This window comes from Plectropomus leopardus, chromosome 2 (assembly GCF_026936395.1).
Source record: "Plectropomus leopardus strain MGB_pleo_1.0 chromosome 2, ASM2693639v1, whole genome shotgun sequence".
Lineage (NCBI taxonomy): Eukaryota > Metazoa > Chordata > Actinopteri > Perciformes > Serranidae > Plectropomus > Plectropomus leopardus.
This window is the reverse complement of record NC_142177.1, coordinates 4,142,631-4,156,147: the sequence shown is the minus strand read 5'-3', so window position 1 is coordinate 4,156,147 and position 13,517 is coordinate 4,142,631. Positions and strand designations below refer to the sequence as shown.

Sequence of the window (13,517 nt, the reverse complement as noted above, 5' to 3'; positions counted from 1 at the left end):
GAGGACTTTAAAGGGTTAAAGTGTGCACTGATGAATGCAGACATGGATAACAAAGTGCTAACAGTCGGTACTTACAAGACTTTGCATGAGAAAAACAGACAGTGAGCAGAGAAATAAAAATAAACTGCAAGGTTTATTTCCACCATGCAACATCTCAAAAACGGCAACAAAAAGTACATGTGCATTCAAACACACACACACACACACACACGCACAAAGACACACGCACACAAACACAAAGAGCAAAAACCAGATAGCGTCCCTGCTCCTCAAGACAAACATCCGTGCACACACACAGACAAACATAAATACAAACACACACACACACACACACACAAGAGTGCGCAGTCTATTGACCAGTATTTGTCACTTGCTATATATTTAGCTGCGAGCAAGTGGGAGGCTTCAAGTTGGCGGCGTTCAGGCTTTTCTAGCTGCGAGTGTTAGGCCAGCTAGTGTTCACTCGACTTTGTCAATCCCCTGTCAACTTGTAGCTCTGAGACATATCCTCTGCAACGCACAAGAGACAGGCCGCCCCCCTTCAACCCCCGCCTTCCTCGCCTGCTGCCCACCTCCCAATACAGAGCCACCAGGAAATGGCCGCTACCGCCAACCCTCCACGCCCCCCTCCACCACCACCACCCCATCTCCTGACAAAAGCCTGCTTGGCCTCTCCATCATTCCAGTGACAGCCGAGGGAAGACAGCTTGGCTGCATCTCTCTTTCCCGCTGCACACACAACATGTGGCCCATGGAAATATCATAGCCATAAAGCAGAGCTGCGGCTGCTCAGGGTGCTCTCTCTGCTGCGATCACATTTTGGAGCTCGCTGTGCATTCGGTCCAAATTTGATCTTGTGTTTTTTTAGATTGAAGATGGTTAGATGAAGATAGAACAACTAAAATAAGTAATGAATGTATTTCTGTTATTATTGTCTAAACAAAGGCAGTAGTCACTTTAACAGATTTAAAGAACCTGCTTTTGGAAAGTGTCCAAACGCGTGACCCTGTGAACATGTTGGACCTCTGACCGGATGTACTCGGTTACACTGGATGAGCTGATGAACAGCATGACAGCTTCTAAAAAGATAGAAACTGTCAGTCTGCCTTGGTTTGGTTAGAAAGAATTTAAATCAGTCAGTGCGGAAGATATACTTTTGTTAACAGTGGTGTAATGTAACAAAGTAATAATACTTTGTGACAATACTTAAGTAATGTTGGGACTATCTGTACTTTACTTGAGTTTTTATAATTCCATCAACTTTCACTTTTACTCCACTACGTTTCCTGAATAAAATTTGTAGTTTTACTCCAATGCATTTTCACTAAGCATCTTAGTTACAGACTTCAAAATAGGGAAAGAAGGGAGGAATGGGTGAATGAAATAATCAGAGGGGAGAAAAAATTGATTTTATTCTCTAAATCCTTCAAATTTTAAGAAAAACCTTATATCCTTCAAGTGTAATGTACGCCATATTTTTAAGGTCCTGTAGTTTAAAAAGAAATAAACTTCATAAATAGTCATATATTTTGGGATCTATGAAGTAGCAGCATAAGCACAAATTGATATATGAAACTACCTTGTTGTAACAAACCAGCAGTTCATAACCCAAACATATTCAATTAAATAATAACAATACTTATTATTTTTATTATTATTATTGGTAGAAGTAGTAGTAACAGCAGTAGTAGTAGTATATTCATATTTATTTAATTAATATGAAAAAAATCCAAAATTGTTGCGCATTACTTTTTATTGCCCCTTGACTTAGGGCTGCTCGATCATGACAAAAATCATAATCATGATTATTTTCTGATCAATATAGAGATCACAATTATTTGACATGATTACTTGACTTCCAAACACATTGTGCATTGTTCTCTCTTAATCTTGTATTTTTTTACACTGGATGTTCGTTATCTTTAATCATAACTGAAGTGGAATAAACAGGGTGGAAGCAAACTACAGCCTGGCTGAGAGAGAGCTTAAGCTTTCAGGGAGGAGCAACAGAGAAATGCTGTGGGAAAAAAAGACGACCGTGCTGGATTAGTAACACAAGACAAAATGAGAGCATCACTGCGAAACGCAATGCGGCACGATAAACGTCTCATGTCAGTTATCTTATTTGTCTCATTAATAAATTGAATACTCATCTCTGCAAAATATATATGTGAAAAAAAGTAAATGTGAGGTGACAAAGGCAGAGGTTTACAGAGGGATGCTGTCATGGCAGGCAGGTATGACCATGCATATCGTGTTAGAGTTAGGGCCAGGGGGGTTGCAAAGACACAATAATACATTTAAAAAAATGTCTTTATATCCTTAAAAATGTCAAAATATCAGTTTTATAAATCTCCAGTGTCCCTGTCTGCATAGGAGGTGGCACCTGGTAGGATCCAGACTGTCAGGTTGGGAGCACTGAGGTTTGCAGCTAACATAGCTGCAATGACTGCAGGTTCATTGGAAAAAACATTTCTAACAGAGTGGTGAAGGAATGACATATTTTTGTAGGCCAACCAGGAAATTAGTTTTGCACTGGTTCCCTTATCAAACACCATATGGGATTTTTGAATGGGATTTTCTAATATCACCAAAAATAAGCTCTGTGATGAACACAAGTTTATGAGTCTTCCATGTGTTGTTCAGCATGATAATCTTCACAGATGAACACCACTTTTGTGTGTTTGACGCGTTAATGAAATGGCAAGAACCAAAAAGCTATTGTTAGGCTATACATGAACTACATCTTCAACGTCACCACCCCGAATTGTTCAACTTCATTGTAAAAACACGTTTAAACATAATTGAAAAATATGATAAATAGATAAATTTACAAGTTTGAGCACGACTGTTGCTGTAAAGCTGCAAAGGCAGCGAGTGGGTTCAATGAGTTTCTGTGTCCGGTGTGATGACGTCTAACGTCCCCGACAAACACTGTGGTCCAATTTAGCCACTTGTTAGCAACTGCATTTCTTAAGATGAGTAAAACCTTAAAAGCTCCAAAATTGGGTTTATACGGATAATATTTTATGTTATTTTATGTTTTAAAGTATTTTATGTTGCAGAACAAAACGTCTAAATATCTTTAGCCTGTGTTAACCACAGAACTTATTTAAGGCATTTTACCGAAAACCCATTCAAAAAACCCATAGACTTTGAGATGAGGGAACTAGAAGTGCAAAACCGCTGATGGACCTCTGCATTTTAGGACTCATTACTTCACCACTCTGTGAATAAATGAATGAACTGGTTACACTGTGTTTCCATCAGCCAACTCCAGCTCAGTGGAGTGGGCAGACTCAAAGGTCTGACCCCGGCTATGACCTTTCATGACTGAAAAAGTGACAGCAAACAACTTAAATGCCAATGCCCACTGTAATACTGAAGCCAATGTATAGAGAGTATCATTCACTGTGTTTGTTTGTGTTTTACAGGTCACTGTTTGGCTTGTACTTTTGTGGACAGCATGACTGAGTTTTCTGTGCTTACCTGAACCAGCACAAAGAATCTTTTCTTCCATCTTTTCCACACGTTTTTACCGATGGCCCAAAGGTATCTGTGGGATATAAAAAAAAACAGTCATTTAGAAAAAAAACCAACTTTTATAAAAACAGAGATTTTGTTAGTGTGGCCTTTATGCAACTGTTGTAAACTGAATGGAATGTGTTTGCTTCTGTCTGTACTGCTGTGACTGATATCACAGCAGCACGATGCAGTGAGGGGATACATAGAGTGTTGGTGTAGTACATCGCTGACCTCTGCTGGTAACATTTCATTAATGCAACCAGAAACGCACCTTTTTGAAAAATCCAAGCGTTAACATCTCATTGTTTTGGTCTTTTTTTTCTGTGTTTTTTTGTCTAAATGTAGAGAGCCCGCAGCAGGTAGATACTTTTTTTTTATAGCAGTAAAAACACTTTACTTTAACCAATGACACTGACAACACCCGTTTCATTTATTTTTACCTGTGAACCATCTGTTAGGCAGCATGCACAGTCCTGCAACTGGGAAAATGGAATGCAGCCAGTCATTAATGTTATCAGTAACACCTCTGTAAGAGGGGCAAAACAGTCTGCTATGAGAAACAGCAGACATTTAAAGAGGACTTTGGACTGTAAGGCTCCTGACAGTAAGAAACGGTAATGAATCACAATCTATCAACAACATGAAGTGAAGTAAGGCAGGCTTTAAAGTACAGATAAAGTCACAAGACCTGTGGGCTGCACAGACTTATAGAGCTATTTCACAGTAGAGTGATGATGCTTAAACACAACTTCATCTATTAATAGTAATGATGAAGAAGTGTGATGTACATGAACCAACCTGTAGTTCCCACAGAAACAGAATCTGATCTATTTGTGGCAGTAATCTTGTGTGCATGTCCCTTTAAAATATTTTTAAAAAAATCATTCTGTGCCTCCTCTTTACATTCAGATGTTTTTACAGGTCCACGAACGCAGCACAGACGAAACTCATCATGACTTATTTTTTTATCCCTCAGAAGTATTTTGAGACGTGGATTGTTCATATGATCAGTTGATGTGGTCAGAGCTGATCAGATAAAAGGATGAGAGGAGAAGCAGAGTGCAGAGGGAGTGAAAGCAAACTTTTGGACCCTGCACTATGAATAGTTAAGTTTCAATTTCACTGCGCCGGACATTCTGCTGCTTGCTCTGAGTGTGGTGCAATAAAATAACTACACTATATATAAATTCCAATACCACTCCTAATAAACAGTAAAGCTCCAAAAATATTTGTGGCGGCAGATGCTTTATTTGTGGCAGCCCACCACAAATTCAGTTAAATTTCCTCTGACAAGATTTCCACTACACTATACATCAGTCTCATTAGTGTTTAACTGCATGTGCAATCTGCAAATATGTAAGTTATTCAAATCCATAACACAATTTTTATGGTGCATCACTGTGCATTAAATGGAAAATTCTACATGACTTTCAGCATTTTCAGTATCTTTGGAGATCTAGAATAGACACTAATTTAAAATAATGACAATTTAGAGGCACAAAATTTTGCTGTATTTAGTAAGGACTAATATTTGAAAACAAATAAAAATTAGTATATGCAGTCATATCAAGCATAAAAAAAATAATTTCAGCTTGTGTTCTTTTTTAGAATTGGATATTGTGCACTATGAGTTTTTCCCTTAAGGGAAATCATGATTTTCTTCATTATTTCATTGATAAATACAGCTGGTGTTGCAGTCAGCATGCTAGATCTAGTAAGTGTGTTGTGGTGAGTTTTCTTTTCAAATTGACATGAAAACATGGTACAGAATGAGAAGGACGGGGAAAGGGCTTTTGTTGTAAAAGAACATCTGAGGGTGAGGACCCCAGTTTGATTTGCTCTGCTGCTCCCAGCCTCGCTGTGGGTCTCCCTGGCTCTCCCGCCTCAGTTTGCCTTAGTGTGCCTCAGTGTGCCTTTCCCCCTGGTCCTTCCCTAAGCTGCCTCTGTCTGTCGTCCTAAATAAACCAGCATCAATGAGGTGACACATGAGGGCCCGGCCGGTGTGTTGCATACACAGAGGGGCCAGTAACATGGTACAGCAAGGCAGAGCAGGAATCTTACAGGGCAGCCCGGCAGCCTCCTCCAAGGCTCAAAAAAGAAAGCATATGGAGGGAGGAAGGGACGCAGCTACAGACAAAGGAGCAATGCTTTGAAGAAGGGAGTGTGTGTGCATCACTGTATATAAAACATTGCCTCATCACTCTGACTGACGTTTCTTTTCCACTCCACACCGCCACTGCAGGCTTGTGCTCAGGCTAAACTCACTCGTGTGGTGGATAGTGAGTGCTGTCCAATGCAAATTACACTTGTTACTTGTTCAGTTGTGTCTGTCTTTACATCTTAGGCTAGGGATGCCTGGTCTTTTTTTTTTTTACACCAAAAGACACCTCTATTACACAACCATAATCTCTGTCTTGAAGCCGGCCAGAAAGACATCAAAATGCCAAAACTACATGATGGTCATCCCAGAGGAGTGTTAGAGTACAAGAAATAAATATAGGCAGAAATAAATGGAGAACCTGGGGCTGTATTCACAAATACTCTGAGTAAGCTCCTAACTTAGCCCAAAAATTTCTTGTGAGCAGTCCTCCCTTAGGAGTGATTATAAAATTTCTAAGACCAACTCTGAACAATGACGGTTCTGAAACTTTTATCTTAGTGAGGAGTTGTGGTTGACCCCATTGCTAGGTATAACACATTCTTTTAACAGATGTGATTGGTTGTCACAGACAGACCCTTTTGTGGGTCGGCAGGTTGTGGCCCAGCCTGTTCTCACTCTGAATTCATCAAACACATCCGCTCTGTCAGTGATTTGACGCCACACGCTACCTTCTGTGTCCAACTGAAATGCGTCAAATGAGACCATGCTCAGACGGAACCAGTGGCGTTGTTAGGGCACGCTAGCGGACGGCCAGACCACACTGGACACGTTCATATGCAGCGCACACGGACAATGTCATTTGAGAATGCGGGAGGACAGAACCGGATGCTTGTGCATGAACTCCTGAAGGACAGTGTCAGGTAATAATGCTGCTGGTAAACATGTAATATAAGGAGCCCGAGTGTGCTTACAGGTCAGGTGGTTCTTACAAACAACTGACTTTTGTGCAGGAGTCTGGGATATGCTTCTTGTGTGGATGTGAGTTGTCATGTGCCTCTGTTGTCTGAACCTAATCATCCGTGACTTTGTTGACTAATGTCAACCATCGTGACAGGCCCTTTTAGTTGCCATGCGCTGTTCTGTAAACATAAGGACCATGCTGCGTCATCTATCCATTTGAATTAGTTGAAATCCCGGTGGCAGGTTGCGTCATCCCACCATGACCTCATTCCACCATGACGTCATTACAACATGTGTAACGTCATGGTAACGGCATCCCGGAGCGTAAACAGCTGATGCAGAAGGATACCTAAAATGTCATAAGTTGATGCAGAAGGTCACTGTCAATTGAAGCCGATCAAAGCTGGAGCCGATTAATACCCCCCACTATTGCAGAATTATTTACCCCGAATGCTAATAATACCCTTTCCCATTGTAATAAATACAAAATCCAGATGTTAGTGTATTTTTTTGTCCAGTGGAAAAGGGGCTACAGAGGTTACCAAGGAATAAAAATATTCTAGGCATTGATTTTATGCATTTTTTTCATTTTTGATTTCTTTTTAGATGTAAATCAGCAGCAAATTACAGTCTAATTTAATGTAGCTTTATGTTATGTAAGGTTTTATATGTAAATTGAACAGTTTTTACAATAGTAAAGTAAACAAGGGGAGAGGGGAGTGTAAGAGTTTTGGTAGTGGATGAGTGAATAAGAAAACTATGAATTTGGGAAGACAGTCATTGAATGCATTTTATGTCAAAGCAATGGACATTGATGCACAGTTTAGTCCACAATGACTTCTGTTGTGCTGACTGTAAAGTTCTTCTTAATTTCAGTCCACAAGGTAGGTATTCCATCAAAGTGAATATACTGTCTTGTTTTTTTATCTCAGTCAGCATGGGGTAGCACAGTTGCAAAGTGCAGATTCATTTATTAAGTCTGCTGCAGATCAATGACAAGAGGCTCTGAAATCTGAGACTTGCCATACAGACAAAAACAATTGCAATGGCTCTGGTGCATTAAATCTTACAGTAAGCTATTAGAGTGAGCCAGCACACACAATACAAGGACCTCCCCTAACTGGAATACAACTATCATTTATGTGAATGCAGTTTTGCTTTACACTAGCAGTGATTCCTCAAGCACAATCTCTGAAACCATTAACACTTGTAGCCAACACATTTAACCATGTGTGTCAAACTGAATGCAGGCTCTCTGCTTTACAACCAGTTGGCAATTTAATGAAATATAACAATTTAATGAATTTAATGAAACACTTCTAGCAAAACTGTAAATATTGATCTGTACTGTACATTGCTACATTTTTTTGCTAGTTGCCTTTCCACACTGACACTGTGTGACACTGTGTGACACTGTTCGCTCAAGACAACATTGTATGTGATGTTGCATATGGAGTCTTAAGGGCCGTCCACACAAAGCACTTTAACTATAAATATAATGATTGAGCATCCACACTGATGAATGGAAACATGTAAACAGCAGCACAGAGCATACACTACGCACATAAAAACATACATTTGTGGTCCAAATTAGATGTTAGGATCTATGTTGGATGTGATGTCTACGCAAGACAGACTCTGATTGGCTGTTATTATGTTCATCATTCATAAAATTGCTCTAGGAGTGATCCAAACTATATTGTTCGCCACTTTTGTTGTTGCTATAGTTGTGGTGTGGACTCTGCCATCCACATGAGTTTGGAATAATTTTTACAACTATCTTTTTACAACTACAGTTATTGTTCTTGGTGTGGATGGCCCTTTAAGGCTGCACCAACAAAGAAGGTGAGATTTAACCTTGCTTTGTTTTTTTTTCTTATAACACAAATGTTTTTTTGTTTTCTCATGCTACAGTTTTGTTGTTTGAGAGACATTTCAACATTCAACATTTTGACAAAAAAAACCAAAACCCTTAACCCTGTTTTTGTGTTGACAGTGAAGAAAAATTAATTTTTTTGTGTCAGTATATTCTTCTAATAATCCCATGTGCTTCCAGTTATCACAGCAAGGTAGAAATGATGGGTGCTTCCTGAATTTACGGTCACATAACAACAAATGTGCACAGTTTCCAAAATTGGAGGCGGGGGTAAACTCATCCACTGGCTCATTTTACCCCACTGTCCCCTATTTGTTTGCAGTATTAGACAGTGACTGGCTTCCATATTAGTGACAAATCTAATCTAGCTACCTATAATTGAATCTAAGATTTTAGGGAAATGCACAGACATTACCTTCTTCAGTAGAAGAATGTGACCACAACTCTCTCGTGACAAACTTTACAAAGACAAAATAGTCAAGCTCTGACATTTTAGAGGACATAAACAGAAGATAAACATGTCTCATAATTGACTGCCGAGAAAAATGAAGTTTCTGTAGTAACAACTGATCACCACAAGAGGGAGGCAAAAATTTGTGTTTCATATAAAGAACCTCCAGTAAAACACCTATTACATGGTGCACATTGATGATTAGTGTAGTGTGGAGCAATTGAGACACTATCATATCTATTTAAAGCCTATATCTGACATACTACAAGATGAAAAGTCATCAGTGCTTCACAGGAACAACTAATTCTGTGACCTTTTGACCTTCATCAATATAAAACTTATTGTCATACACCAATATGGATTTGTGGTCTTGTTACTTTAGGACAGATACAGAACACCCTCTGAGGTTGATAACCAAAAGGTTTTATTCTTATAGCTCAAGGACCCCTGCTGTCCTTTTTTTACCAGAAGAGATAACTTTTGTTGTATAACTTTTGTGGGTGCACTGCATATTTAGACTCTGCTACAAACAACATGATGAGGCGCTGAACGCTATATGTTAAGCGAAAGTCAGGGGTTTACTGGACTCATCAACCACCCCTTCCACCAGCCCTGGCGACCTTCCAGCTCCTTATATTACTTTGCTTCAACCTGAAGCCTCCCAGCGATGTATATACGGCTTGAACAGGTTCTGTCCAGTGGCGTTATCAACTGGCACCAGCGCATCATAACACCACGAGAGGTGGCTTTTGTCGTCGGGATCTTTTGTTACTGTGGGCTATATATCTATATGTTTCCTTGCCCACAAAATGTCTTGAATCCACTTTGCTTTGGGTTCAAGGTTGATCATCAAGGATTTATAATTATTATTATTATTTTTTTTAATGGACAGGACAGTAAGCCTGAAATGGGGAGAGAGAGACAGGGCAACAGGCAGCAAAGGGTCGAGGCCAGAATCGAACCGGCTGCTGCTGCGGTGAGGATACAACTTCTGTATATGGGGCACCTCTCTATCCACTGAGCCACCTTATAGTTAAATTTAAATTTAATTCAATTTAAAGGTTTTTAATAAATTAGTGTACTGTATGTTTAAGTACATGAGATTTACTGTTTTGGTTTGGTAATAAATTGGGAATTGTGGAATTTTCCTGATATTGGCATCATCATTGGTAACATTTGTGGTATCATGAAATGTCTGTGTTAATCTGAGACTCAGCCCTCACATCCCACCTCTTTGTTATCATAAACACACATTGGTTTGAGTGGTGTCTCATTTAAAAAAGAGAAATATTACATGTTAACACTATAATATAACTTTCATTCTCTAGGGTTAAATCCCTGAATTTTGTACACTTGCACACAATGAAATAAAATAGCACAATAAAAAGACCTTTAATGTTTTTACGGGAAAAGCTTTACCATTTAACCAGATGTCCCTGTTTTGGTAAATCCTGCTTCAAACTGTGCACAAAAGGTTTATCCAGCTGTTCACATCGAAACATTGCATGTTAGAGGCTATTTTTGTCAGGGCAGCATACAGAATCAGTGTGACACAAACAACTGTGTAATGTGTTTAACTGAAAATCTGATCAATCATCATATCTAATCTTTCAATAATTACAGCTACCAGCCTGCCCAATCTCACTGTCACTTACCCACAATGCTTCATGTTCTGTGGCTTGTCCATGCGAATGGCCAGTTTGATCCTGAGGTCATTGTCCGGACAGCCTTTAGACACGGTCATCTTGTGGAGCTCAGACTGTTTGGGACTGTTGGGCGTTGGGTGGAGCACGACCTGGGAACAGTCACATTGTAACGATTCTAAACTGTCTGTGCACTCTCCAGTGTATACTGTAGAAATGTCACATGAGTTAAATGTATCAGAACTGTGGTCTCTTACCTTCCCCAGCTCCTTATCTTCCAGAGCCAACACCCCTGTGCTCTCAGTGAACAGCTTCACCTTCACTGCAGGTAACGGCTGGGTGGTGGTGAAATCACCCTGGGTGCCCCAACTACACACACATACAAACACAAAAAAAGAGCACCATGTTAGAGATCAGTTAACTATTTGCCTCCAAGAACACTGCGTTCATCTGCTGCTGGTTTATTGAAGGTTCCCAGCAACATCTAAAAGAAAATCAGTGATGTGGCTTTTGTCAACTACACCTCAAACCTATGAAACACATTGTCATGTATCACAGTGTAGGGTGAAGTAAATAGTGTAAACACATTAGCATGAAGAGAAACATGACACAGCATTAGCACTGACTGCTGCTGATTGTAGCTGGAAGGACTCATTTATCTGCTCAGAATCCTAATATCTAGGTTTCTATAATAGAAATTATGAACTAAATGTGTTTGGATGATTTTGGGAAAAAAAAAGGTGCAGGTTATTCTCATGTTTTGGAAATTTGACATTTGACTATCTAAATTATACTTAGCTATGTTTTCTGGTTTTTGATATGGATTTAAGAATGTTTTAATCCTTAAAGTGGAGATAAAGCATTGAACAATATGACAGTGGTACGTGTGGCAAAAACTGCAATATTCACATAGGATTTCTGAAAAAAACTAGGTTGTACATAAGATTTCAGTTCAAATGAGGACCAAAATGCAGAGCAGGGGGCAGGTAGGTGGATTTAACAAAAGGCAAGCTGCCTCTGGATTAGGCTTGGAAAAAATAATCACTCTTATACACCATCAAACTCTCCGCCTTACGTCCTACCCCTCTCCAAGTCTGAGCCAGTCAGTTCTTTACCAGTTAAAACCTCCAAAACAGGCACGCAACAAAACCTCAAAGTACGTAAGAAAGAAGAACCAAAACTAAAACGAGGATTTATTATTATTTATTATCATATTTTTTACGATAACAAACGAGGATGTCATGATAAAAACAGGGATGAATTTGAAAGGAGAAAGACCGTTACTTACATTGACAACCAATAACAAGGACAAGACAAAGTTGGAGTAGGTGGAGACAGGTAGTGAAAACACAGGGACTGGCTGACAGTGAGGGTGTGGTAGGGAACACTAGCAAACAAGACCAATACAGACCAGGTGTGCAGCGAAGACTCTATAACAGGAAAGGATTAATGAGATTGATAGAAGGCAGGTGTGTTAGAAAACAGGCTGGAAGTAACACAAGACATGACACATGAAGAGACTGAATTTCAGAATAAAACAGGAAATAAACTACAACAAAACCTAGGATCATGACAGAAGGCCCTTCTCAATACCAAGTTTGGACTTGCGAACTTGTTAGTTCGAACTTTGCGAGCTCGACTCGGGAGTACAGACTCCAGAGGACAGTCACTCTGCAATTGGAACAGAAGTGTGCTTGATGATGCCATCTCAGCTTGGCTTGGCAACAGGCTGCGTGTCTACACCAAATATCCTCACTGTAGTGTTTACAATTAAACAAAATGCTATATTATATATTGCGATATATTATTCTCGACATTTCCACTTTTTACACAACATTGTATATCAACTTTAATCTCGACATGTTGACGTTATTCTCGACGTGCATGATGAAAAAAAAAACTTTCTCCTCTCAAAAATATTTCTCCTGCCTGGCCCTAAATCTCTTCCATGAGAAAATGTCTCCTCTAGCTGATGCCTCTCATGATGTAAGGTGGCCTGTGAATGTGACCACTGGGTGGGGCCAACATCAACTATGTTAGCTGTGACATGAGAACATTAATGTAACATTATAAACACATTGTGTTAACGAATATGGCCCACGGTGACTACAAGTTATGAGTTGGAAAACAAATAATTGCTCTGCTGCACCTGTCTTCCTGTATTAACCCTATGAAGACATATCTGCTACATCAGAAATACAGCCACTGGAGCGCCTTGGTAGCCAGATGTTATAGGACATGCCACATAACCACAGCCGCTTCCTTTTCAGCTGGGGACCGTTGTTGCCGTTCACACCCCTTTCTCTGTCCTCTATTTTCTGTCTGCCTTCTCACTGTCAACTGCCTTGTAAAGGCAAAATTCCAAAGAAGAAATACAGCCACTGATGTTTTTTATGTACAACGCTGTTACATTGCCTTGTTTGTTGGTATGAGGCCTGTGGTTGTGCAGAGTAATGATGTGTGCACTGGAGAAATCCATTAAACACCCCACAAACCTCACATGTTACTCACATCCTCTACTGAGCAGAGGACACAGGAAGTCAAGAAAAACGGATGACCAGAGACAGAGTCAGATAAATATTGTGGATGAAAAAAGCAATGAAGTGAAGGTTAGAGAAGAGACCTGCAGAGGCTTAATGGTTGTATTTAATCTATCAACCCAGCCTGGCATCTCTGAGCTCCCTCCAAGACAAGTTTGTACACAAATGTTTTCTGAGTCATCCTCTTTAGTGAAATATGAATGCAGTGCCTGTAACATTACCCACAGCTTTCTGTATTAAGTGATTTCAGCCTATTCTGATTCAGAAGTTGTCAAATACTGCTGCTTTGTCAGTGACTTCGGCATAAGATACCAACGCCAAAAGCCACCTTTAACAGCTGTATGATCCACTGCCGGGTGGCGTCAACTGTAATGAGGCTGTGCGGAGCCTTTTAGCGGTGTTATGATATACCGCTGGCTAG

At 39.8% G+C, this 13,517-nt stretch overlaps 1 protein-coding gene across 5 annotated transcripts in view; it reads right to left on the bottom strand.

Annotated features, from left to right (window-relative positions):
- Positions 1-13,517, bottom strand: part of cadpsa (Ca2+-dependent activator protein for secretion a) — a 221,026-nt gene that overhangs the window by 120,753 nt on the left and 86,756 nt on the right. For all 5 annotated transcript variants that reach the window (XM_088083262.1, XM_088083266.1, XM_088083281.1 and 2 more), the window contains exons 7-9: positions 10,814-10,925; positions 10,569-10,708; positions 3,490-3,556 (exon numbers count right to left, since the gene is read on the bottom strand). In XM_088083262.1, coding sequence (XP_087939388.1) covers positions 3,490-3,556; positions 10,569-10,708; positions 10,814-10,925 — 319 coding nt within the window. The remainder of the gene's footprint in view (positions 1-3,489; positions 3,557-10,568; positions 10,709-10,813; positions 10,926-13,517) is intronic.